Source organism: Olea europaea, chromosome 23, assembly GCF_002742605.1.
Source record: "Olea europaea var. sylvestris chromosome 23, O_europaea_v1, whole genome shotgun sequence".
Classification (NCBI taxonomy): Eukaryota; Viridiplantae; Streptophyta; class Magnoliopsida; order Lamiales; family Oleaceae; genus Olea; species Olea europaea.
In genome coordinates, this window is record NC_036259.1 from 6,953,934 (window position 1) to 6,981,722 (window position 27,789).

At 35.0% G+C, this 27,789-nt stretch overlaps 1 protein-coding gene across 1 annotated transcript; it reads right to left on the reverse strand.

Annotated features, from left to right (window-relative positions):
* Positions 1-6,952: 6,952 nt before the first annotated feature.
* On the reverse strand, positions 6,953-10,919 carry LOC111372240 (tryptophan aminotransferase-related protein 4-like). The gene is made up of 5 exons (XM_022994475.1): positions 10,549-10,919; positions 8,655-8,946; positions 8,292-8,578; positions 7,720-8,000; positions 6,953-7,445 (listed from the first exon to the last, which is right to left on the reverse strand). The coding sequence occupies exons 1-5, from the start codon at positions 10,839-10,841 to the stop codon at positions 7,228-7,230; spliced, it is 1,371 nt and encodes a 456-aa protein (XP_022850243.1). The 5' UTR covers positions 10,842-10,919; the 3' UTR covers positions 6,953-7,227.
* Positions 10,920-27,789: the final 16,870 nt, after the last annotated feature.

A 27,789-nucleotide genomic window follows, 5' to 3' on the forward strand; every position in this document is an offset into this window, starting at 1 on the left:
TACCCTTGTTATCTTGGAGCAGTGGCAGCAATAATATCTTTACTATTATTTTGGACAATAGAAATATCTTACCTATTTTAGTTATGTAGGAAAAAAATGGTAATAGAATAAATGGAAATAGATACCTAAAAAGGAAAAAGGCAAGTGTACAAGCTTTTTCCTTACAAGTTCTTTACAAGTGGGATAGGGATGGGAGAAGAGGAAAAAATCGAAAATTTCACATAGTACTTTTGATTGAAAGATTAACCAGATTGATTTTGTACCCTTCGTTCAATAAGAAAAAGGGTCAATAAATAGTTAAAGTTGATTGTTCTTATTTAATAATGGCAACGCTTGATTGGTTTTGTTTTGTTTTTTTGGTTTCTTGTTTTTTTTTTACGAACCACGAATAAGGACTTCAGTTACAACTAACTTCATCTTAAAAGATCAATATATTAAGAGGAATAATTCAAACCTTAATATACTTATTTGTACTTCGATTTTTAACCAGCATATGATTCATCCCTTAACATATATTAGCTCTTTCTCATCTCTTGGTTTATTAGTTAGATTGTTTGCATCGGATGTGCTCTAAGCCTTTGTGCAAGAGATCTAAGAAACCAAGGACAAGGAAGAAAAGAGTTCACCTAGGTACTAGACTCTTGGCCTAACTTTCAACAAACTCCCACTATGGGTCACCAAGGACTTAGCCCCGGTTTTGTATCCCTTTTTTAAAAATTAATTTTTCCTTAAATTCAGTTTCAACCACATTTTATGAGGTTCACAACTTTTCAATCGTAAACTTCATAATTAAAAATTTAATTTTTCTCTAAATCAAATAGGGCTTAAAGTGATTAGGGCACATTTGGCCTAGTTGAAATGCCAAATAAATAAGTCAAAAAAAGTGTCTTTTTTATTAGTATGATTCTAGATGAAGTCGAAAAATATAAGAAGCTAAGTCTGGTCAAATATGTTATAATTATGATCTTAATCCAAGTTGGCAACACGAAAGAATCAAGCTGGACGTATGGAAATGCTCCGTAGAGTTTCTAGCAAATCTAAGCATTTAATTAAATTTTCTTTTAACATATGGATTTTTATAACATCCATATAATGTAAACTACAATTCAAAATAAATATTTTCTACGCTTTTTGAGAAAGAAAAAAATGCATTAGTTCATTAATCAATTTGTCTCCTCTCTTAGCCTTTTGGTCCTTGTTTGGCTACATTAAAATGTGTTTTAGAATAGTGATTTTTGGAGAATGTGTAGTTAAAAAAGAAAGAAAAGTTTTAAATTTACTGAAAAATATGTGAATGAAAAAAAGAAAGAAGAAAATATATTCAAATTAAAATGAAACCCAAACGGGGGCTATATCACATTGTACGACAACTTTGTTACACTACTCTTCCTTCTGTTCTAAATATTAAAATATTGAAATTTGTTCATGAAATTTTTATATGTACATGAAAATTAGGGAAAAAATGGCAATTTTATTTGTAAATATTTTAGACTATCAAATTTGTTTAAATCTAGTGGTAGAATAGCACCCTGCCATGGTACAGACTCGGGTTCGATTCCCGGCTGGTGCAACGATTTTTTTCACAATTTTAAAAATTGTATAGAATTAAAAAGCGAAAATCTCTATGCAATTTTACAAAAAATGGCATCATGTTTAGTATTTATTATTTACGCACAATTTTGATCAAGAGATCATTCGTGTAAAATTTTAGTTGTATTTTCCCTTACTAAAATTCGTAATATTAGTTTTTACATTTAACGACTAAAGCATTTATAATAATTAAGTATTAATCAAATAAACAATCTTATTGTTTTTGTCATTGTCCTGGTATTCTTTTCTATCCATCACCGCTTTTCGATTGCCCATCACTTTTTGTCCTCGACTTTCTTTTTTCCTATCTTCTGATGTTCCTCGCGTGTTATACTTTTTTGCTCTTACATTATGTACAGTGTGTTCACTATCATCGTCCCTCCATACTAAATTTAATTTAAATTCTTGCCATTGATGTTGTTTCACCAAAATGACAATCTCTTCGTGGATGTTTGAAATTGCTCTGTGATTACAAGTATTTTTGAACCTTTTGTGTTGAGTACTTAGCATTTTTGGCTTCTCATTTTCTTTGGGAGAAGCTAAAAACTTCTTATAAAATAAAGGTCGATTCCTCAATCGTGTTAAAAAAAGATCGGTGAGATGGTTGATTTGACTCGGGGAATATCACTGAGTCACCCAAGAATAACTCATTTGACTCAAGCAGGCATATTAGACTTTAGTTTGAAAAAGATAAATTTGATGCTTGAAACATATTTAACACTCGTCTTATAACTCTCCAAATTTTATTGTTTTATGGAAATTTGCAGGTGCAGTCCTCAAACTTTAAAACCTGAAGCACATTAGTCCCCACTTAATTTAAATATTTTTTCCTTCAAAGCCCAAACGTTCAATTTAGATGCAAGCTGGACCCTGCTCAATCAAAATTGTTAAATGTTAACCTGATCTTCACCTGTTCACTTATAACATGGGTATTTTGATCACCTTATTGGATTCATAAGAAAATAGAGAGTAAAAGGACAAAATACAATAGCTTCATCGATTTTGGAGTCAATAGTTTCACAAGGTACAATAGAATATATTTTAACTACACTAACATGGCTGCTTTCATCAGAGAATTGGTGAGTACTAACTGCTGCATTCTCATGTGATTTTGACGAATTAACTTCATCTTCCTTTTTTATTTAGATTCGTATTACCAATAGTTTCTTCAAGATACTTCGCTCTACTTTTAACATACTTACCTTTAGAGTATTGGTATTCCCATTTTGGTGGTGGATATTTCTTCTTTAGTTTCCGGCATTTGTCCAGGAAAAATATTTAATGAGGATAAATATTAGTAGATGTCAATAAAATGGATAGATATATAAAAATGGTGACTAAAATTGCCACTCCCAAAGAAAAATGATTTTTCAGCTAAGTTTATGAAATAATTACATTTGACATTTTTAAATAAGTTTAAAATATGGAAATTATGTGTAACTTTTTAATAAAGCAATAGGGTAAAGAACCTGCTATATCCCCCCACCTATCACAGGGGGCCAATGGGGGTTAAGGTGGTGCCAACACCTCGGCCAATCAACAGGACCTATCATAGGCCCTATTTGAATGGGCCCCCTAGTATTACCAGGCCATAATGCCAAGGCCTATGTGGCCCTAGTAATGGAGTTTTATCCATGAGTTTTGCCATTCAAATAGGGCCTATGATAGGTCCTGTTGATTGGCCGAGGTGTTGGCACCACCTTGACCCTTGATTGTTGGTCGAGATCGCAAGTTGAGATGTTGTTATTTTGACACTGGATTTAAACCCGAGTTTTGTAGCAGGCTTCTTTATCCATAGGGTAAATTGTACGAAGGGTTCCACACCTTTAGAATTAAAATATGATTTTATTTTAGGTTTAGACAAAGTGACAAACATGTTCTTACTAAAATATATGTCAATGGCCAGCTTAGTAACACAGATTACATAGTACAAAATAAGTAAACTAGTTACCTTTTTCAAAAATAATTCTTATTTTACTATCTAAATAACTTATTTGTCAATAAAAATATCTATTTTAAATTTACTTTAAGTTACTTTTCAAGATTACCCTGTCGTGGGTAGAGGTAGAATGAAGCTAAATGCTCGTTTTGTTTATGTTTCAGTTTTCAATTTTGAGTTTTGAATTTATTTTGAGTTTTTTGTTTCTATAGGCTGTTTTAAGATTGCTAAAAATACGTTTGGTATGTCATTTTGTAAAATTATTTCTCAAAATAGAAAATTAGAAAACATGTTTCATTTGAAATTTTGAATTTTATAACATTTTATTCATTAAAATTTAATTATTCAATAAAAATAGAATAATCATATGTTAATATTTTATTAAGTAATATATACATTTTAAAGTTGGTGAATTTTACAATATTTTTTCTTGACTTTTTATGCAAATACCATTAATATCTTGAACTATTTTTTTTTTAATTTTTTTGAGAATTTTTATAATTTTATTTTGCTAAAATTTTTATTTTTTATTTTATAAATTTTATTTTTTTTTAGAATTTATCGATTTTATTTTTTTAACATTTTTAAATTTTATTGTTAGAATTTGTGTTTTTATTTTGTAAAATTTTCAATTTTTAAAATTTATTTAATAAAATTTTATTTAAATTTTTATTTTTCATATTTTGCTAGGCACACTCAAAATGTTAAAAATGTATTTTCAAAAATATCATACCAAATATGTTTTTAGTATTTTGCAAAATTCAAAACTAAGAATAGCTTGAGAATAACAAACCAAACGCATCTTAAGCTTCTTGTTTCAAAGCACAAGCCAATTTCGATTTCATATAATTATGTTTAGCTGAAGTAATTAGAAAGCATAGCTTCTCATATTTGGTTTTTGAAACTTTCATTTCTTGCATTTTTTAGACATTTGGCAAGCTAATTATGTGTTTTGATATGGTTGAATATGTTGAAGATCATATTTAAATGAATATATATAACTTTTCGTCCTTGTCCACATGTTGAAGTACTAACTACCGTGAACTTGAACAAAGCGAACAAGCATGAAAATAAGCTCATTCACTGTTACACCCATCCCGTTGCACCATGCCCAAATCCTCTTTCGCCATAGTTTCCATTGCTTGCAAACCAAAATTGCAATCTGTACGTGGCGCAGTGTTTCATGCATCCTGCTTTGGTATCATTTGTTGCAAATCACCTATGGGAGAGTATTAGATGGTAGTAGAGCCACATAAAAGGCTTGGGGTTCCATCTTGCTGCCAATAAAAATTGTGCACCCTTAAGATGATTGATCAAAAAGTGAATCTTGTTGCAATTAACCAAGCTTGTTGAAGACAAAAATGTAAATAGTTAACAAGAAGTCTTGGGATATTTGTTTTGTATATAACCGAGGTTTAACTTTCTCTTTGATGTCTTGGGGCACGACATAATAGTACAAGAGGAAACTAAATGTTATGTGACATGAAGTGCTATATGGGATAAGTGTACTTTATACACTTGTTCGGGGCTTTAAATATATATATTTCAAAATTTTTTGATAAATTATGGCCAAATTTATTGTGTATTTTGGAAGATAAAATGAAAGAAAGAAGTAAAAATTAGCAAAAAATGACAAAATACAAAGTATGGGGACTAAATTACAACATTCTAATGGTTGATTCGGACCACAAAATGAAGATTGAAAATTTTTATGGGTTCAAATTTAATGCAAGAAGGGGCAAAATAGAACTAATTCAAAGTGAAATGTACAAAATCAAGAAAATAATGAAGATGAGGACCAAAATGTAAAAATTGGGAAATAGCGTTATAACTGAGTGAATATGGATGGGTCCTCTCGAAGACTAGCATAAAAGCCAATTATCAACACATATTTAGGGGAGAATTGATTGAGAAGAACGTAAGATCGAATTCAAGAAATTTAAATATCAAATTCAAGAATTTTGGGTGATGAATTATCATCATCATCATCATCCTGAGCATGTTAGGCTTAACTAATTTTGAGTTGGGATTATGATGAATCTTGTATCATAAATTTTTAACTCTTGATTTTATTTATTTTTGACATTCAAAGCACGTTTTTAATTTTGAATAATTGACATGAGTTTATGCTTCTCTTGTATAAATTTGGTACCTTATTTTACCTTTGAAAGATTGATAAGGGATAGAAATAAGTTGGATATAGTGTCAATTATCGTAGAGTTTAATTGGAATAGAAATATACTATTATACTTTACGTGATTTTTAAGTATTCATAAATCACAAATGCATTCTTATATAGTCGCAACTGTCATAAAAATATAGTCAAATCAGATGTAAGAATTAATTTAATTCTAATTGAATGAGGTTGTTAAATAATTTAGAAATATTGATCTTCATAATCGAATTATGTTGTACTTGTTTAATTTTATTTTTATATTACACTAAAATGAGTTGAAGATTTTGCTATATTTATTGTCTCATTCTCTATTGATATTAAAAGTGGGCATAATGAAAATTTTATGTAGCAAAGTATATATATTTGTTTTTCATCTCTATATATTAATTAATTTGAAAATTAACTTGTTTTTCTAGTATGTATATATATTTTTTATTACAACTAGTTCAACCTAAGTTTTACACTAGTTTGACCTTTTGGCCCTTAACCCATTTACATTTTCAAGTCAATGATCGAGTCAATTTTGAAAACATTGTTAAATAAAGCAATTTTGTTATACATACATTCAAATTGACATTCTGTTTTACATTTTACCATGTGGCACATAATTTTACCATTGATTTCTCCAACACTTAAATAATCAATGACCTCGATTTTGCCACCTATTAAATACGATCCAAATTGTACACAAATGATGTACAACTAACATAATTTTAAATAAAGCTAGTTGTGGACAAAACTTGAGTATGAGGATTTCCTTGTGGGACTTAATTTTTCCTCAACATAATGGTTTTCTTATGGTGTCGATAGCACCTGAAAAAATGAGCGAAGTTCTTCGCTTCTCCAATAATGCCAAAGTCAGTATTTGTAGAGAACAAGACGAACGAATAATAACACCAGTTTGCACTTGAAAGTTTACCTTATAAGGTGGAATTTTCTGGTCTTGTTGGACTTTTACTTCTTTCAGATGTCTCAAGTAGAGCCCAAAAAAATTAACCGGCATCCTGTTTAGCTAATCGCCTAGTGCATCATCATCGCTACTTGCATGCTTAGCCCATGTTTGACATCTATTATTTGAAAACTTTTTTTCTACACACTCATTTTCAACAATACATTCACACAAAAAAATATTCTACACGTAAATTCAAAACTTTTCTTTCATTTCTAACCATGCATTATCCTAAAAATCATTATTCAAAACATAGTTTTTCCCAAATAATGATAGTCAAAAAGGGGCTTCATTTCTATAGAAGTTATTTGTATTCAATTTATCTGCATCTATGCAGTAAAAGATCTGAACTTTCAAGATAAAGATCGTTTCATGACACCTTACAACTTGCAACCAATATAGGGCAGTTCAAGAAATTTACAGGTGCGGATATCAAATACTGAAATCTCCCCGGATGTGTTTTAGCATACAGAAGGTCAGTATGCATTGAACTTTCCATCAAGATATGATAATTACATTATTTTATTACTTGCACAATGATAATATGCTGAACAATCAATCAGATATTGATCATCAGCAACACATTGTTTCTGTGCCATTTTCCTTGGTAACAAGTTCTTTCAAACGATATAGCAGCAAGTTGAAGTCATCATCGCTCTTAAGAAGGCTGAGACGTACATAGCGATCTTCAGAATTGAACAACCTACCCGAACGACCTATGATGTTTGCTGCACCTAGGACATCATTGCAATTTGTGTCTTCTTCCCTCTCACATTTCAACCATACATATGCTGTGATCATTAGTATAAAACTGTCAGCTTTGAAAGTTTTCCTATCTAGAGCCACACACACATTTATTTGGTTTTAGGGGAAGCCACAACGGATCAGATTCCTTTAAAAGCTCTTTTAACTATCCGAAGCAGTTTCATAAAATTAGTCAAACAAGTCCAAAAGCAACTTTTGAATTTCAAAAGCTCCTTTTGATTTTTCAAAACCATGCCAAAATTTGACGAACCAAAAATCTAACTTTCATGTGCGGGAATGAATGTGTCAAGTGAAGATCACCTGGAGATGGACCCCTGATTTTCTCAAAGAAGTTGCAGTATTGAGGTGGAATTTCTTGGATAGTAAAACGCTTCGAAAATGATACAGTCTGGCTAATCTTTTCCCACCGGTCCCTCATTTTCTCATATGCAAAGTGAAATATTTCGCTGCCATCACCTTCAAGAACTACTTTGAGAAGTTGGAGAGCTCTCAACTGAGTATCCCTTGAGACGCCCATTTCTGCCAGTTCCAAATACTCGCACATGTTAAGGTAAACATCCTTATCCTTCACTAAAGCCCATCTGCATTAAGAAATACTGGAATCTTCTGTCAAATGTAGCTAGAATATCAGTGGTCCACTGTCCCCACACTAAAGTTGAAATCCAAGATTTTGCAATAGATTTTTCAAGATTTTACACGAGACTTTCAAAAAAATTCCTTGTAATTTTCTATTTCCCCAACCCACCCCACCCCGCAATTAAAATTTAGTGAAAGGCGGAAAAAATCGACCGAAAGATCGAAATATTCCGGCTGTTTAAGATTTTCGAGAATATAAGAATAGTGAAGAGCTGGAAAGGTAAGTCTGTGATTACCCGAATCTACTTCCAGCGTGGCCGGTGAGCTTGGAAATTGTGAAAATCATGATATCTTCATCTGCTGGTGCAGGAATTGCTGTAAAATGCGGCCAGTAATAGGCACGATCATAAATGGCGTTCGCTGATGGTAGAACCGCCTTTCTTAAATGACCATCTGGATTATTTGGAGAAGTTACAAATTCAATCACATTTCCACCAGAATCTGAAGTATTTTTCATCACCGATGCATCTCCTTGAAACTCAAAGTGAACAGTTTCGAAGAAGTCCGTTTGCGTTTTATATACCTGTGGATCGTGGATTCCAGGTTCTTCAATAGTTGCAAGAATTTTTCCTGAAAGTGAAGATTGTAAATATACGAACCGGATAATAAGGCGATGATGCAAAGACCCTTGCAAGTGACGATGATTTGAGGGAAAGAGCAAAAACTGCAGCTGAGAGGAGTTGAGTGGAGCCAACACCAAAAACAATGTATTTTCCTTTTGTAATTGCATTTCTGGCAATGGAATGGACTTTGTGAATGTGGTTTTGAAGCACTTGTGATATTGAAGTATGATCTGCGAATACATAGCTCATTCTGTGCCATCCTGCAACTATGACTGCACTGCTTTCTGCATGTTGCATCCAAAAGGGCTCCAAAAATAATGGATCCCCACTGCATTAGATAAATTTATTGTCAATCTTGGTTGGTTGGTATGCTTAACTCGACATAAGTATACTTTTTCTTTTTCTAATACTCTCTACAGTTCACTTGTCGAGCAAGCAACTATATTAGAATTAGATATATAATCACATTTTTTATTGGATTATAGCCTATGTTCTCTTGCAGTATTTTGTTTTTCTAGTTATCTACTATGTTGATTAATTAATCATGAAAGTCACATCCGAAGAGATCCCACTATGTTGTCCACGGGGAGAGTCACTAATTGGATTAGGGTTTTGCCCACGTAGGCCCTACCTATAAGGGGGTCAATGTGGCGTCACCCTATTGACCGGTCCATTGGATTAATCAGTAGTCACATCAATATAATCTTTAACAGGATTATAAGTTGGCAAGTGGACTATTTCTAGGCCAGTGCTGACAATTGGATCTGCCATATAATACATATTGGTTTGAGTTTGAAATAATTGATGCTTAGATCAAATAAAATCTTGAGGGAGTGAATAGATGCATAATGAGAAATTTAAAAATAATAAATAATAATAAGTAACAAGTCACAAATTATTGTCTCTAGATGTTTAAGAAAACAAACAGATATGGAAGCTATAATTGTAAACCATGATCAAATTCATGGAAGCATTGGTAAGCATTGAATCTCCTCTCATCTCAATTAAGAGAGGTCATGGAAAGAAGAGTTAAATCCAATTAAACTCTAATTATCCATCAAGAGACATATGGCAAAGCAGAAGAGTAAATCAACATCAAATATGGTAATAAAGGAAAAATCTTTGAAGAATTCTTCACAGGATTTAAAACCTCTAGGCAAGCCTTGTGAAAACGATCCACTAGAAAAAATAACTTATAGTTGGTCTGGACACAACTTAATCTTAGTAAACTTTGACCATTCAATCTGTAAATCACCGAAGAATGAACCTCGTTCTTCTCCAATTGGAACTCCAGCTACCTCTCTTGAACTTCGCTATAAAGGATTATTGGTAGAAGATTTGATTTTTGGATCTTTTGTGTTTTGATCTTGAGGTTGAGACAAGAGATTTATAGAATATGTATTTTATTTCTGTAGGTTTTATCTTGATTGAAATAAAGGCTCAACTAATTTTCAGAAATGTTTGGGACAAACTATGGCCTTGGATTTATAAAATATGTAGTGTTTGGGACTCTAAATTCTGTTGAAAATCGCAAAACTAGGGTTGCCAAATAATGAGTATGCTCAAGCGGTCACACGTCCACTCTAGTGGTGGCTAGACGTGAAGTGAGCGTTTTTGCTGCGATTTTTTCTCATTGTTCCGTCTTTGACACCTTCAAAACATATTTCGAACCTTCAACTCTTTTACTTCAATTACAACTCAATAAACTATGATTTTGGGCACAGAACTAGCCAATACAATTTGGACCTAACAAACTTTAATTAATATGGTCGCCTCCCACTAGTTATCAAATGAATTGTTAAAAAATGGTTTTTTTAAATGAAATATGATCAACAATTCATTACCAGATTATGAGTTCTTGCCAGACTCATCTAAATCTGATTGAAAATGAGTTCAGACGCACGATATAGAGAGGGGGAGTGATTTGTACCTTTCTGCGTTAGCAGCGCAGTCCGGCAAGAATTGAGAGCAGTCAGGACCTTCATAGCAAGTGTTGCATTCACAAACTGGTTTCCCTTCAACAATTAAACCATCCAAATATGCTCTTCCATGGCCAGAGCATGAGACTGAGGCCACTGCTTCAGCTTCTGCAGCAGCCCTTTGGCTCCAACTCAACTGCTTATTCTCATAACCAGCAAAAAGAGAGTTGGTTACAAAGAAGAAATTAAGAGCAACTGAGCTTACAAAACATACACCATACAAGAAGCCTTTGACCTTAGCCATGTATTATTGGAATAACATTTGTTCTTACTTTGAATATACACAGACACAGGACATGGCACTTGTCTGCAATGACTAAAATATTGGGTTATGGAATAAATTTATGTAGAGTGGACTTGTATTTTTTTCTAAAAAATAAGGAAATTTGTACTTTACTCCCCAACTTTTACAATCAGTTACTAATATACCCTTATCATTTTTTTACCCTTAGATGTTCCTAACTTTCACTTAATTGGAAATCACGTCTCTATTCACAGAATTCTTGAGAAATTGTCATTATCTCACCTACATACATTCTACACATTATTTCACTTCTTCCACAGCATCTGAGGTCGAAAGGGGCAAACGGTACATCCACGAAAAGCTTCCTTTCAAGTTTGAATCCCTAGCTTTTCGTGTGCATATTAGCATCAACACCAAACCCTCTTTTTGGTTCAAGAATCAAATGAAAAAGAAGAAGACGCTCTCTATCAGAGAAAGCGGCATTGAATTTAATTCGTCATCTTCTTCATTCGATTCTAGAACAAAAAAAAGGGTTTGGTGTCTGGTGGGCAATTTTCAACCGTAAAGTTGGGTTTCATTGGTCTCAGACACGATGAGAGAAATGAAATAACATGCAGGGTGTACATGGATGATAAAACGATTGTTTCTCACAAACTGTGTCAATGGGGACGTGATTTGTTGTTATGTGAAAGGTTAGGGAATATTTGGTGGTAAAAAAGGTTGGGGGTAGATTCCAAAGATTGAGGACGGAAAGTGTAAATTTAAAAAATATATAAATAAAGATAAAGAGAATCAGCTAAAAATATAAAGAATTGAAGTGATGGGATGCAAAGAATCTGTGGTGAAGATTCTATCAGGCATTATTTTTACTGAAAATGACAAACCCTCAAATGAAGAAAAATCTTTATAATCCCTTTTTTTTTTAATATCTATGTATCCCAATTTACACTAGACTAAATTCTGGACCCCCCAAGATCCTTGTTCCTAGAATTTTGGAGGGGGTAAATCGCGGGTTATACCTCAATTGGATCACGAGTTCCCCCTATCGTCTGTACACTTCTGTACACAAAAGATACATGATTTGACAATTTGAAAAATTAAAACAAAAACACTCAATTATTTTTTAATACATCAGTCTGTCTTTTCACTCCTGTGTTCTTAAGCTTAGACAAGTGGCTTTCGTATTAATTGTGGTCCTCTGTCAAGTACAGCTGTATAAGATAGTGATTTTACAGGGTAAATTTCATCAACAGTCATTGAACTTTTATTAAAATTTTAATTAGGCCACTAAATTTTGATTTATCCCAATCGAGTCACTAAACTTATTTTTTTCCCAAATACCTACTAGTATCTTGAAAACGAAAATGAAACACAAGAGTTATTGCAATATGTTTAGATTAAAAGGTTCTATAATGAGTTTTTTTATTTAACATTTTTTGTACGTGCAATAGTTGTAGTTGGCACGTAACACGTTGATTTTATGAAGATATATTGTGATATGATTGTTAATTAATTATTTTTCTTCAACTTGGAGGGTCGGTAATTGAGTGATAAAATCTAAAACAAAATTGAAGTTGAATGATCCAGTTGAAACTAAATAGAAGTCTTGTGACTTTATTAAGTCAATGTAAAACCAGATCCAATTAAGACGAGTAAAAGTTTAATAGTTGACTTGAAATTTCCCGAAAAGTTCAACAACCAAAAATGAAATTTACCCACATTGAAAATAATTCTTAGGCTCTTATGTTGATATTAGAAATTGACCACAATGTGACATGTCTTGTGTTTGCAATGAACACGTAGTCCAATTATGTCGTGATTCTAAAATTTGAGAATAAACCGTGTTTAAAAATTGACAACAATTCAATACGGAGCAAACATTTTATTTATACCAAATTTAAAGATTTTGCCTCCATAACATGATTAAATGTCTATTTATCTAAACATGCTACTAGTGGAGGATTGAAACGTTAAATTTAGTAAAGGGATTAATGAAGTGATTAATTTGATTGTCACAAATTACAATTAAGTAACCTATTTGAGATTTTACAGAAAGTTAAGTGGCAAAATGGAAAAATCTAGAACCCTTGTTATCTTGGAGCGGGGCAGCAATAATATCTTGATTATTATTTTGGACAACAGAAATATCTTACGAGATGGTAACATAATAATTGGAAATAGATACCTAAAGTGGAAAAAGCCAACCAAGTATACAAGCCTTTTTCCTTATAGATTCTTTACAAGTGGGATAGGGACAGAAGAAGAGGAAAAAATCAAAGATTTCACATTGTACTTTTGATCGAAAAATCAATCAAATTGATTTCGTAACCTTCATTTGATGAGAAAATAGGTTAATAAATAGTTAAAGTTGATTGTTATTGTTTAACAATAGCTACATCTAGGGATGTAAACGAGCCGGACCGAGCCGGCTTACAAGCCTAAAGTTTCGGTTCGGGCTCGGCCCGGTTAAAATGGCCGAGCTTTTTTGCTGGTAAACTACTGCCTTAAAAGGCAGCAGCCTCAAAATTTTAATTTTTTTTTAAAAGCTCGTGAGCTCAAGGGCCGGCTCGGGTAAAGCCCGTGTCCCCAAAATGGGGCTCGGCCCTAGCCTAGGCTCGGGTCTACCGAGCCCCGAGCCTAGTAACGGACGGCCCGAGCCGACGAGCTTGATTGTCATCCCTAACTACACCTGATTGGTATTTTTTTTTCTTTTTATTTTTTTACTAACTACGAATCAAATCTTGACAAGTGTGCATCTGTAAGAATTTTGGCAAACAAATCATGTACGCGTAGCTTAACTCACCAAAAAAACCTGTAGATACACATGATACATAATAACAAAATTCTATTCATGGCTAGATAATATATGCCCAAAAAAAAATGTATATATATGCACACACGTGATTATCCAAATTCTCAGTGTTGACATGCATCATCTGTTTTCATTATCTAAAATTTGAACAGTTTAATTTTAGATAACGGCAACATATTCTAAAAATTCTGATAGATTCTCGACATTTATTGATACTGTCAGGTTTATTATGTGAAGTTCAAAGGAGAAAGAATGGTCAAAATCCTGGTAGATTTCTCAGAGACTCAGGATTGCTTGATTATGGTTTAGATAATGACTCCAAATGATGGACATATGATTGATGGCAACAAATGATACGATGTCAACACTGAGATTTTTAGATAAACAAGCATGTGTATATAGACATTTCACAATAATTCTTCTCAAACAGGGCCACATAGGCCCTGTTTTTCCAAGGGTACACATATTGGTTGGGTGCCTGCCCCGGGGAAAAACAGGGCCTACGTTGGCCTGTTTCCCAAGCATAACTTGACATTTCATGAGCTAAGTATGTATCAAAACGTCTATACTAAGTTTATAAAAAAAAAAATTTGAATACGTTGTCAGCCATGAATAGAATTAAATTTTAATGATCATGTGGAATGGATATGTGTGTGTGTGTGTGTATTCGCATTTATTTTTATCCTGTTACCAATGTTTCATATGGATAAAATTGAATACAGAACACATTTTTGTTGTCCTAAATTAAAGAAAAAAATAGAGGCCTTCATCTACAACTGATTTCATCTTAAGAGCTCAATATATAAAGAGGAATAATTCAAACTCATATATTTATTTATATTTCGGTATTTAACCAATGTATGATTCATCCCTTAACGTTTTCGTCTCTTGGTTTATTAGTTAGATTGTCGAATTGGATGTGTTTTAAGCCTTTGTGCAAGAGATCTAAGAAACCAAGGACAAGGAAGAAAAAGTTCATGTAGGTACTACACTCTTGGCCTAACTTTCACCACCAAGTGTTGGTAGGGGTGGCAAGCAAGTCGAGCGGCTCGTCGGCTTGATTGCTCGGCTCGTATTTGGACGAGCCCGAATCTAGGGGCCTACTTGTTAGGTGAGCCAAATCCGCTCGACTCACCACCGGGCCCATGAGCCTAAAGTTCACGAGCTCGTGGACTCACAAAAAAATGGAAACAAAAGAGTAATTTTTTTTTTTTAAATGTTAAAAAATAAAATAAAATCTTGAGCTCATGGGTAGATGCCGACTCGATCCATTGTCACCCCTAAGCGTTGGACAAACTACCACTATGGGTCACCATGGACTTGGCCCCAATTTTGTATCCATTATTTTTAAAATTAATTTTTCCTTAAATTCAGTTTCTGTTAAGGAATACACCGATTATGTGCATATTATATTTACAAAAGCATAACGTTTATTTGCATGAAATCGAAACGTAATTTCGACTTACCGAAATAAAATTTGTGAAGCAAAACAATAATAGTTACCGAATCTGAATACATAAATATGGATTCATCTCTTTCAATTCTTGAACGAAAGCAAGTTATTCTTTGAATCAAATCTCGTAGAACAAACATGTAAATAATGTTAATCAGTTTGTGAAATCAAACCATAATTAAGAGAAATCAGAAAATGAAGGAAGAAAGATGAAAGTGATGAATTTTTGGTTGAGGTAAGTATTTGACACTTGGTCCTTAAAATGAATTTGCTTCGCATCGGTGCTAACGATTTTCCAGCAATCATCATCCAAGATACAACGATCACGTCAGGCCATATGAGCACTCCAAATGACTTTGACCAGCGAACTCGAACGAAATTTCCTCTCTACCATAAACATGACTTTGATGCAAGACATAATCATTTCTACAAAGTATTTTAAGTAACTTGACATAAAATTAATAATATAGAATTATGGAATGAATTGAAATTCCTAAAAAAATTAAATCCAAACATATGAGGTCAATACATAGTTGTTGAAAATGTTTGTCTCAAAAGACACAACCTATGGAAGAGACATAACTATTGGAATTAGTTTCTATATTTAAAGAGACGAGACACGTCTTTTGGAAAATGATAATGTCAATGGTCATAATCTTTCATATAGAAAGACACATTTTCAGCCAAATAATTTTTAGAATATTTCATAATATTTGACGCACTTTTCCAATAATTCATGTATTTAAGTGATTTAAATTTGGCTTAATTTTTCATTCACCAAATAATACAAAATTTCAAGCAAAATTTCAACAGTTTCAACCACATCTATGAGGTCCACAACTTTTATCAAATTTTCAACCATACATTTCATAATTAAAATTTTAATTTTTCTCTAAATCAAATAGGGCCTAACTGATTAGGGCACATTTGGCCTAGTTGAAATGATAAATAAATGGGTCAAAAAATGTCTTTTTTATTAGTATGACTCTACTTGAAGTCGAACAAAACAAAAAGAAGCTTCTTTAAGTCTGGTCAAATATGTTATAATTATGATCTTAATCCAAGTTGGCGACACGAAAGACTCAAGCTGGACGTATGGAAATGCTCCATAGAGTTTCTAGCTACTCCAAGCATTTAGTTAAATCTTCTTTTAACATAGGGATTTTTATAACATCCATATAATGTAAACTACAATTCAAAATAAATATTTTCTATGCTTTTTGAGGAAAAAAAAAAAAGCGTTAATTCGTTAATCAATTTGTCTACTCTCTTAGCCTTTTGGCCTCTGTTTGGCTACATTAAACCCCGGTTTGGTAGCAATTTTTCGTCCTAAAAAATCAAATTTTTTATCGTTATTTTACTATTTCAGCCGTCATTTTTTATTGTTTCACTTACAGGTGGGACTCACTTTTTTCTTTAATGATCAAAAAATCAATTCTTATAATCATTACCAAATATGCTCTAAATGTATTTTTGAAAAAAAAAAAAGTGATTTGAAATAGTGATTTTTGGAGAATGTGTGATTTAAAAAAAAAAAGTTTTGAGTTTACGTATAATACTATTTTATCGTAGAATGTGTGATCGGAAAAGAGAGAGAGAGAGCGCATTAAAATTAAAATTCGTAATATTAGTTTTTACTTGTAACTATTGAAGCATCTATAATAATCAAGTGTTAATCAAATATACAATCTTATTGTTTTTGTCATCGTCCCGCTACTCTTTTCTATTCATCACTGTTTTTCCATTGCCCATCTCCTTTCTCATCAATTCTTGTTCTCGACTTTCTATTTTCCCTATCTTTGCATGTTCCTCTCGAATTCTGCTTTTTTGCTCTTACATTATATACAGTGTGTTCACTACCATCATGATATGATCCAGGAATCGAGCCCGACGAAGGCAAGTGGGAGACGAGACCCGTTGATAGTCGATAGCGAACCAATGACGCGATCAAGGGCAAAGCAAGTGAAACAAGCGATGAGATTATTCATTCAAGAAATCATTGGTGAAACCATGTTCGGGACTCAAAATGGAGCAACTTTCATGTTCGGATCGAAAGCCGAATCAACTTGGATCAATTTAATATCGAAGGCCGAAGACGGAGGAAAATGATAAGCCTATGCGGCCGTATAGGCTTGAGAGGTTTGCGATCACATAGGTGCTTACCGAAACTCAAAGGAGCCAATTGAACTGAACCATGCAACCGCATGGAAATACACTATGCGGTCGCATAGACCATTTTTCTGGCGAAATTTCTAATTTTGGCAATTTTCCATATTTTTTTAGTTTTTTATTTTTTTTGCCATATTTTGGAGATTATGATCGACTTTTGCACGATTTTTATCTAATTTTTAGGTTTAGTATAAATAGGAGTTTCCATTCAATTGTTAAAAACTTTTGGCATTATTGATATTGAATTAAAGTGAGGCGTATTGTCTTCTATTCATCATTCTTCATTGAACAATTTCGAACTTATCAAATGTTAACTTGTGACGTTCAAATAACCGGATTTAATTCTTGGATTGCGTGATCAAGGGGTCTTTCAAGCGTCGTCGTTCTTGTTGGATTTTTTGGTTCGACTTTCTTTTGGGTTAATCCTAAACTCTTTGATTAATTTGGCTTTCTTGGATTCGTCAATCTCGTTGTGGGTTTCGTAGTCAACGTTACTACGGGGTTCGCATCAGTTGGTATCAGAGCTTTGGCTCCAAATTAATTGAAGGTTATATCTTTTCTTTATTTGTTTGAGTCGTTAAGTTTGTTTTCTTAGTTCTTGTTTTTCTTTTCGTCGTTTTGTTAAATTGTTGGTAGTTTAATCATCTTCTTTCATCAAGGAGTAAAAAAAAAATACAAAAAAAAAATTGACATTATTATTGTTTGATTTTGTTTTTTCTACCAACAACACTTCTTACATTGTGTTTGACTTTGGGATATTCAATTGGGTTCTATTCTTTCAATCTTCTATTGAGTCTATTCACATATTCTTGTCAAAACATTCATCTATTCCATTTATTTAAATCCTTTGAGTCTCGTGGTCTTCGATTAATATTCGGTTTGTTTGAATTCCCGGTAAAACAATTGATTTAGTTCACTTGGTTCTTTGAAGTGCTTGGAGGGAGACTTTGAGTGGTAAAAGGCCGAGTGGTGAGTTTAATAGAGGGAAAAGGCCATAGTGAGTGTTTTCCGAGTGAAATTTTTGTGAGGCATAAAAAAAAAATTGTGTGATATGATGTCGGAAAGAGAAGGTTCCAACTCAAGCCGAAATGGTAATGAAAACAATGCTTTGGAGGATATGATACGGAGGTTTGAACGGGTACTTGGTGATGTTAGGAAGAGGGTGGATAGGCAAGGGGAATGGATGGTGCAAATAGGTACTACAATTGTTAATTTTAGCTGGGGACGAGTGGAGATGTCAAATGCTAGGGAGCCAGGTAGGCGTGAATCTAGGAGAGGAAGGCGAGATGAGTATTGTAGTGATGAGGATGATTTTGATGAAAATGTCTTTGATATGGGTCGAGCGAGGCATAGGTGCGATAAGATGGAAAGACGGGGTAGAAATAATTTGGGAGATGAAGTAGATGGAAATTTGGAGAGTATTAAAATGACTATTCCACAATTTAAGGGGAGAAGCTATCAGGAAGCATATTTAGAGTGGGAAATGAAGGTTGAGTGATTTTTGAGTGCTATAATTATTCGGAGGAGAAAAAGGTAAAATTGGCGGTGCTTGAATTTGTGGATTACGCGATATCTTGGTGGGATCAAGTACTTACATCACGGCGTAGGAGTCGGGAAAGACCAATTACCACTTGGGATGAATTGAAGGTGTTAATGAGGAGGAGGTTTGTTCCGAGTCACTATTATAGGGAAATCCATCAAAAATTGTAAGGTTTGTATCAAGGATCGAAAAACGTAGAGGATTATCACAAGGAGATAGAAATTCTTATGATTCGGGCTAATGTGGAGGAAGGTTGGGAAGCTACCATGGCACGGTTCTTGAATGGGTTAAATCGGGATATTGCGAATGTTGTAGAGTTCAACACTATGTGGAAATCGAGGACATGTTACATGTGGCAATTAAGGTCGAGAGGCAATTGAAGAGGAAGGGGACGTCTAGGCAACCGTTAGGTACTTCAACTCCTAATTCAACATGGAAATCGAAGTGGGATTTCAACAACAAAAACGAGGCTGCACCTAGAGGTAAAAATGATTGGCAAAAGGACAAGGATGAAAATGCTAGCAAACCAATATCAAAACCGGAGGCACAACCGTCACGTAATCGGGACATCAAATGTTTTAGGTGTTTGGGAACGTGGCATATTGCTGCTCAATGCCCAAACAAACGAACGATGGTGTTGTGGGATAGTGGAGAGATTGCGAGCGATAGTGATGACGAGTTTGATGACATGCCGGCGTTGGAGGATGTTAGTGAAGAAGAAAAAGTTGAAGGGCCGGTTGGGGATCTACTAGTCACAAGCGAATGATTTGGAGTTGCAATGGGAGAACATTTTTCACACTCGATGCCATGTTAACAATACGTTATGTAGTGTTATAATTGATGGTGGTAGTTGCACTAATGTAGCTAACGTATCTCTTATAGAAAAATTGGGTTTAACATTGTTGAGACACCCCGAGACCTTATAAATTGTAATGGTTGAATGAGAGTGGCGAGGTGAGGGTGAATCGAAGGGTGTTACTTAATTTTTCAATTGGGAGTTATAAGGATGAGTTAGTGTGTGATGTGGTGTCAATGCAAGCGGGACATATTTTATTGGGGCGACAATGGCAATACGATAGGAAGGCTATGCATGATGGGTACAAAAATCGATATCGTTTCATTAAGGATGGAATGACCATTACTCTTGTGCCATTAACACCGGCGCAAGTCTATGAGGACTAATTAAAATTGAGAAGTGAGGAAGAGAGGAGAGCAAAAGAGTTAAAAAAATGAGAGCAAATAGTGAGTTGGAGAAAAAGAGAAAAAATATTGAGATGGCCATTAGAGAGAAAAAGAGAGAGCAATCATAAAAGATAAAAGAAAGAGAGTGCCCTGAGAGAAGAGAGAAAGCACGAGCGAATTTCTTTGCAAAAAAGAGTGATTTGAGGAGGGCAGTAGTTGAGAGAAAAGAGATGATCTTGTTCGTTTATGAGGAATCACTCCTCAATTTTGAGAAAACTAACCCACCCATCCCTAGTTTGGCTAAGTCTTTGTTGCAGGAATTCGACGATGTATTTTTGGAGGATGCACCAAGTGGATTGCCCCTATTCGAGGCATTGAACATCAAATTGACTTCATTCCCAGAGCTGTGATTCCAAATCGACCGGTGATATGAATCAGGGCGCATCAACAACCAAGACAACTCAAGCGTCAAGTCACGGGAAGGATCCGTTGATCGTCGAAGGTAGACCGATGACGCGATCGAGGATGAAGCAAGTGAAAGAAGCGATGGGATTGCTTGTCAAGCAAGTCAATGAAGACACAATGTTCGGGGCGCAAAATGAAGCAAGTTTCATGTTGGAGTCGAGGGCCGAAAGGACTTGGATCAACGTGATAAAGACGGAAGAAAATGAAGCCGAAGATTGTTCCATGTGACCGCATGGTTAAACAACCTATGCGGTCGCGGCCTCAGGGATAATATTGGGGGCAGGGACTTGTTCTATGTGACCGCATAGATTAACACTATGCGGCCGCATAGAACAAAAACATGAAAAAAAGATTCGTTTTTTTATTTTTTTTCCGAATTTCCTAGTTCCGATAGAATTCTTATGAAATCAATTTATTACCATAATTTTATGGGTTTTGGACGTTTTTTTACTCATTAGTATAAATAGGAGAATATTTTTCATTGTAAGGACTTTTGCTTGAATAATATTATAGAGAGAGAATTTATTCTTTCAATTTCTTGTTCTTCTTGAACAATCTTGAAACTTATCAAGATTCAATTCCTTGTGGCGTTCTAAACAATCGAATTGTGGGTTCTTTTAATTGTAATCAAGGGGTTTTAGGTTTTTCGCTAATCTAGGATTTCTTGGTTCAATTCTTGGGGTTCAAGATCCAAAATTGGGTTAATATTGGCGTTCTTGGGTTTCGCATCAATCTAGTTGTGGGTTTCGTAGTTTCCATTGCTACGGGGTTCGCATCAGTTGGTATCAGAGTTTTGGCTCCAATTTAATCAGGTTATATACTTTGTTTTCTAATTTTTTTTCAATTCCTTGTGTTCTTATGTTCAGAAGGTTTTCTTGATTCTTTGATCCAAAAGTTTCATAAAAAATCTTCAAATTTCATTTTTGGGCTCAATTTTCGCCCAAATCAATTTTCGTTTTCTTCGTTGGTTTTGTTCTTAATTTTCGGATCTGAAAAAAAATACTGTTCATCCGTATAGTAAAAAAAAATTTGTTAAATATTATTGATCCGTCAAATACCAACTTTTATTATTCAATATCGTTTCTAAATTACTTGGACACATTGAATCATTCCATTCCTTCAATTCAAGTCAAGTTTTAAAAGTTTTCTTTGAGTCCTTTGTTACAATTATTGAGTCACATCCGGTTTGGGGAATTCTACACGATTTGATTGATTGATTGATTGAGTTCATTGATTGTTCCTAGAAGTAATTGCTGAAAGAACTGAGTGGTAAAAGACAGCGAGGTGAGCTTAATAAAGGGTAAAAGCTCTTGTGTGTTTTCGAGTGACTTTTGGTGAGGCAGTAAAATAAAATTTTTAGTGTTAGGATGTCAGAAAAAGTAGAATCAAACTCAAGCCGACAAGGTAATAATAATAATGCATCGGAGGACTTGATGCAGAGGTTTGAGAGGGCGTTTGGAGATGTGAGAGATAGGTTGGAGAAGCAGGAGGCTTGGATGAATAGATTAGATACATCGGTGGCTAATTTTAGTCGGGAGCATCGAGTGGATGTATCCAATGTCAGAAGACCGGATAGATGGTGCCTAGGAAGGAAAGGCGAGAGGAGTATGGATATGGGAGTGACATGGGCGAAGATGAATTTCACAGTGTTGAGATGGGAAGGATGAGGAATAGAGGCGATATGTTCGACAGACGGGGTCGGAATGATCACGGGGAGAAGTTGAATGGAAACTTGGAAAATATAAAAATGACAGTTCTTTCATTCAAAGGAAAGAGTGATCCCGAGACATACCTGGAGTGGGAAAGGAAGGTTGAAATGATCTTCGAGTGTTATAACTACTCGGAGGAGAAAAAAGTGAAGTTAGCAGTTTTGGAGTTCAGTGACTATGCAATTTCATGGTGGGATCAAGTGATTATTTCACAACATAGGAGTGGGGGAAGACCAATTAGCACTTGGGAGGAATTGAAATCATTGATGAGAAAGAGGTTTGTTCCTAGCCACTATTACAGAGAGATCCATAAAAAACTGCAAGGTCTATATCAAGGGTCGAAAAGTGTAGAGGACTATCATAAGAAGATGGAAATACTCATGATTAGGGCCAATGTGGTGGAGGATCGGGAGGCTACCATGGCACGATTCTTGAATGGGTTGAATAGGAAAATTGCCAATGTAGTGGAGTTGCAACATTATGTGGAGTTGGAAGACATGTTGCATGTGTCTATGAAGGTAGAGAGACAATTGAAGAGGAAAAGGGTAGCTAGGCAGCCGTTTAGAACTTCGAGTGTTAATCCATCTTGGAAGCCAGGGTGGAACAATAACAACAAAGGTGATAAAGCTGTACCTAAAGGTAGGAATAAGTGGCAGAAAGGGAAAGAAGAAAGTGCTAGCAAAGCAGCACCCAAAACAAATTCACAACCATCAAGGAATCGAGACATCAAGTGTTTCAGATGCTTGGGGTTAGGGCACATTGCTTCTCAATGCCCAAATAAACGGGTAATGGTGTTGTTGGATAATGGAGAGGTAGTGAGTGAAAGTGAATGAGAGTTTGAGGACATGCCTGCATTGAAGGACATTGAAGAAGAAGAAAAATTGGAGTTTGCTGTTGGGGAATCGTTGGTGTCAAGGAGAGCTCTTAACACTCAAGTCAAAGTGGATGATTCGGAGCAGCAGCGAGAAAATATATTCCACACACGTTGTTATATCAACGATAAGGTATGTAGTATGATTATTGATGGTGGGAGTTGCACGAATGTAGCTAGCACAAATTTAGTTGAGAAATTAGGACTAGCATTGTTAAGACACCCTAGGCCTTATAAGTTGTAATGGTTGAATGAAAGTGGGGAAGTTAGGGTGAATAGAAGAGTTTTAATTAATTTCTCAATTGAGAGTTATAGTGACAAAGTAGTATGTGATGTGGTACATATGCATGTGGGTCATATCTTGTTAGGAAGACCCTTGCAATATGATTGAAGGGTCACACATGATGGATATAAGAATCGTTATAGCTTTGTCAAGGATGGGAAGACTATTACTCTTGCGCCATTAACACCGGCACAAGTGCATGGAGATCAAATCAAGCTGAAAAGTGAGGAAGACGAGAGAATAAGAGAGTCGAAAAAAAGGAGAGGCAATAGTGAAACCATCAATAAGAGAGAAAATAGTGAGGTGGCTGAGAGTGGAGAAAAGAGAGAGAAGCCACATGAGCGTGGAGAAAAGAGAGAGAAGCCACATGAGCGAAGAGAAAAGGAGTCAGTTGAGAGGAGAGAAAAAGAGTCAGCTGAGCGGAGAGAAAAGCCAAAGGTCAACTTCTATGCAAAAGAGAGTGAGTTGAAAAAGGCTATGAGCGATAATAGGCAAATGATATTGTTAGTGTACAAGGAGTCCCTCCTCAATTTTGAGGATTCTAACACATCCCTCCCTAGTTTGGTTAAGTCTTTATTGCAGGAGTTCGACGATGTGTTTTCTGAGGAGATGCCAAGTGGATTGTCACCAATCAGAGGCATCGAGCACCAGATTGACTTTGTACCCGGAGCTGTCATACCGAATCGACCAGCTTACCGAAGCAATCTCGAGGAGACAAAGGAACTTCAAAAGCAAGTGGAGGAGTTGATGAGCAAAGGTTATGTCAGGGAGAGCATGAGTCCATGTGTTGTACTTGTTTTGCTGGTGCCTAAGAAGGATGGGACTTGGAGAATGTGCGTGGATTGCCGAGCTATTAACAATATCACGATAAAGTATCGTCACCCAATACCTAGGCTAGATGATATGCTTGATGAGTTGCATGATGCTTGCATTTTTAGTAAGATTGATCTTAAGAGTGGGTATCATCAAATTCGCATGCGGGAGGGTGATAAATGGAAAACAGCGTTTAAGACTAAGTATGGATTGTATGAATGGTTAGTTATGCCATTTGGACTCACTAATGCACCGAGCACTTTTATGCGTTTAATGAACCATGTTTTGCGTGCTTTTATTGAGAAATTTGTTGTAGTTTATTTTGATGACATCTTAATCTATAGCAAAAACCTAGATGAGCATTTAGAACATTTAAATTGTGTGCTTGTTGTGTTGCGAAAGGAACAACTGTATGCTAATTTCAAAAAGTGCACATTTTGCATGCATAGAGTTGTTTTCCTAGGATTTGTGGTTAGTGCTAACGGGGTGGAAGTCAATGAAGAAAAGATAAAAGCTATAAAAGAATGGCCAACACCTAAGACTATAACTGAAGTTAGGAGTTTTCATGGATTGGTTAGTTTTTATAGGCGATTTGTAAGAGATGTTAGCACCATCACCACACCGTTGACTAAAATAGTAAAGAAGAATGTAGGTTTCCATTGGGGAGAATCTCAAGAAATTGCATTTAACACAATTAAGAATAAGCTATGTAAAGCACCTGTTTTGACATTACCAAATTTTGATAAAACATTCGAGGTTGAGTGTGATGCATCAGGAATAGGTATAGGAGCAGTGTTAATGCAGGAAAGGAGACCTATTGCTTACTTTAGCGAAAAGTTGGGTGGGGCAGCATTGAATTATCCGACATATAACAAGGAGCTGTATTCACTTGTTCGAGCATTGGAGACTTGGCAGCATTACTTATGGCCAAAGGAATTCGTGATACACACCGATCATGAATCTTCAAAACATTTGCGAGGTCAAGGTAAGTTGAACAAAAGACATGCGAGATGGATGGAGTTTATCGATACATTTTCCTACGTCATCAAGTACAAATAAAGTAACGAAAATATAGTTGTTGATGCGTTGTCTCGAAGGTACGTGCTTTTAAATTCATTAAGTACTAAATTACTTGGTTTCGAACATATTAAGGGCATGTATGAATCTGATTGTGATTTTTCTAGTATTCATGCTTCATGTGACAAATGTGCATTTGATAAATTCTATAGGCATGAAGGATATTTGTTTAGGGAAGATAAGTTGTGCATCCCTAATTGTTTTTTGCATGAATTATTGGTAAAGGAAGCACATGGGGGTGGTTTAATGGGACACTTCGGGGTTCAAAAGACTTTAGCCATGTCCTAAGGGAACATTTTTATTGGCCTAAAATGCGACATGACGTAGAACAAATATGTGGAAAGTGCATAACTTGTAAAAAGGCTAAGTCTAAGGTTCAACCCCATGGTTTGTATACTACTTTCCCTGTACCTAGTGAACCTTGGGTAGATATATCTATGGATTTTGTGTTAGGTTTGCCTAGGACAAAAAGGGGTCAGGATTCAATATTTGTAGTGATCGATAGGTTTAGTAAGATGGCGCACTTCATACCATGTCATAAAACCGACGATGTTACTAATATTGCAAACTTATTCTTTAGGGAAATAGTATGTTTACATGGAGCACCTAAAAGTATAGTGTCTGATAGGGACATGAAATTTTTGAGTCATTTTTAGCGTGTTTTGTGAAGTTAGGAACTAAGTTATTATTTTCTAAAACTTGTCACCCACAAACAGATGGACAAACTGAGGTAGTTAATCGAACTATGACTCAACTACTTAGGACAGTGATTAATAAAAATCTGAAATCATGGGAAGAGTGTTTACCGTTTATAGAGTTTGCATATAATCGAGCTACACATTCTACTACTTCGTTTTCTCCTTTTGAAGTTGTTTATGGTTTTAATACACTAACACCTATGGATTTAATGTCTTTGCTTGTGCATGAACGAGGTAGCTTGGATGGGAAACGAAAAGTCAAGATGGTGAAAACACTCCATGAAAAGGTCAGGATGCAGATCGAAGAGAAAGGAAAGCTGATTGCATCAAAAGCAAATAAAGGAAGGAGACGCGTTACATTTGAGCCTGGAGATTGGGTCTGGGTGCATTTCAGAAAAGAGCGTTTTCCAGAACAGAGGAAGTCAAAATTGCAACCACGAGGCGATGGACCGTTTCAAATCATCGAGAGGATCAATGACAATGCATATAAAGTGGATTTACCTGGTAAGTATAATGTTTCAACTACTTTTAATGTCGCTGATCTTTCTCTTTTCGATGCAGGTTCAGATTCGAGGACGAATCCTTTCGAAAAAGGAGGGGATGATATGAATCAAGGCGCGTTAACAGCCAAGACAACTCAAGCGTCAAGTCACGGGAAGGATCCGTTGATCGTCGAAGCTGGACCGATGACGCGATCGAGGATGAAGCAAGTGAAAGAAGTGATGGGATTGCTCGTCAAGCAAGTCAATGAAGACATAATGTTCGAGACGCAAAATGGAGCAAGTTTCATGTTGGAGTTGAGGGCCGAAAGGACTTGGATCAACGTGATAAAGAAAGAAAATGAAGCTGAAGATTGTTCCATGTGACGGCATGGTTAAACAACCTATGCGGTCGCATAGATGGCCTCAAGGATAATATTGGAGGTAGGGACTTGTTCTATGCGACCGCATAGATTAACACTATGCGGCCGCATAGAACAAAAACATGAAAAAAATTCGTTTTTTTTTTATTTTTTTTCGAATTTCCTAGTTTCGATAGAATTCTTATGAAATCAAATTATTACCATAATTTTATGGGTTTTGGACTTTTTTTACTCATTAGTATAAATAGCAGAATATCTTTCATTGTAAGGACTTTTGCTTGAATAATATTATAGAGAGAGAATCTGTTCTTTCAATTTCTTATTCTTCTTGAACAATCTTGGAACTTATCAAGATTCAATTTCTTGTGGCGTTTTAAACAATCGGATTGTGGGTTCTTTAATTGTAATTAAGGGATTTTAGGTTCTTCGCTAATCTAGAGTTTCTTGGTTCAATTCTTGGGGTTCAAGATCCAAAATCGGGTTAGTATTGGCGTTCTTAGGTTCCGCATCAATCTCGTTGTGGGTTTCGTAGTTTCCATTGCTACGGGGTTCGCATCAACCGGCTTATCGAAGTAATCCCGAGGAGACTAAGGAACTTCAAAGGCAAGTAGAGGAGTTAATTAGCAAAGGATAGGTGAGGGAAATAATGAATCCTTGTGCGGTACCGATTTTGCTTGTGCCAAAAAAGGATGGAACATGGCGAATGTGCGTGGATTGTAGGGCTATCAACAACATAGTGGTAAAGTATCGTCACCCTATACCTAAGTTAAATGACATGCTTGATGAATTACATGGTGTTTGCATATTTTCTAAAATTGATTTTAAAAGCGGGTATCATCAAATTCATATGTGGGAGGGTGATGAATGGAAAACGGCTTTTAAAACTAAATATGGTTTATATGAATGGTTGGTTATGCCGCTTGGACTAACAAATGCGCCTAGCACTTTTATGTGTTTAATGAATCATGTTTTACGTGTTTTTATAGGAAAATTTGTCGTGGTTTATTTTGACGA

Coding starts and splice junctions, on each gene's coding strand:
- LOC111372240 (XM_022994475.1), bottom strand. CDS start 10,841: ATGGCTAAGGTCAAAGGCTTCTTGTATGGTGTATGTTTTGTAAGCTCA. Junction 8,001..8,291: donor CACGCTGGAAGTAGATTCGG/GTAATCACAGAC, acceptor TTCTTAATGCAG/ATGGGCTTTAGTGAAGGATA. Junction 7,446..7,719: donor AATCAGGGGTCCATCTCCAG/GTGATCTTCACT, acceptor TAATGATCACAG/CATATGTATGGTTGAAATGT.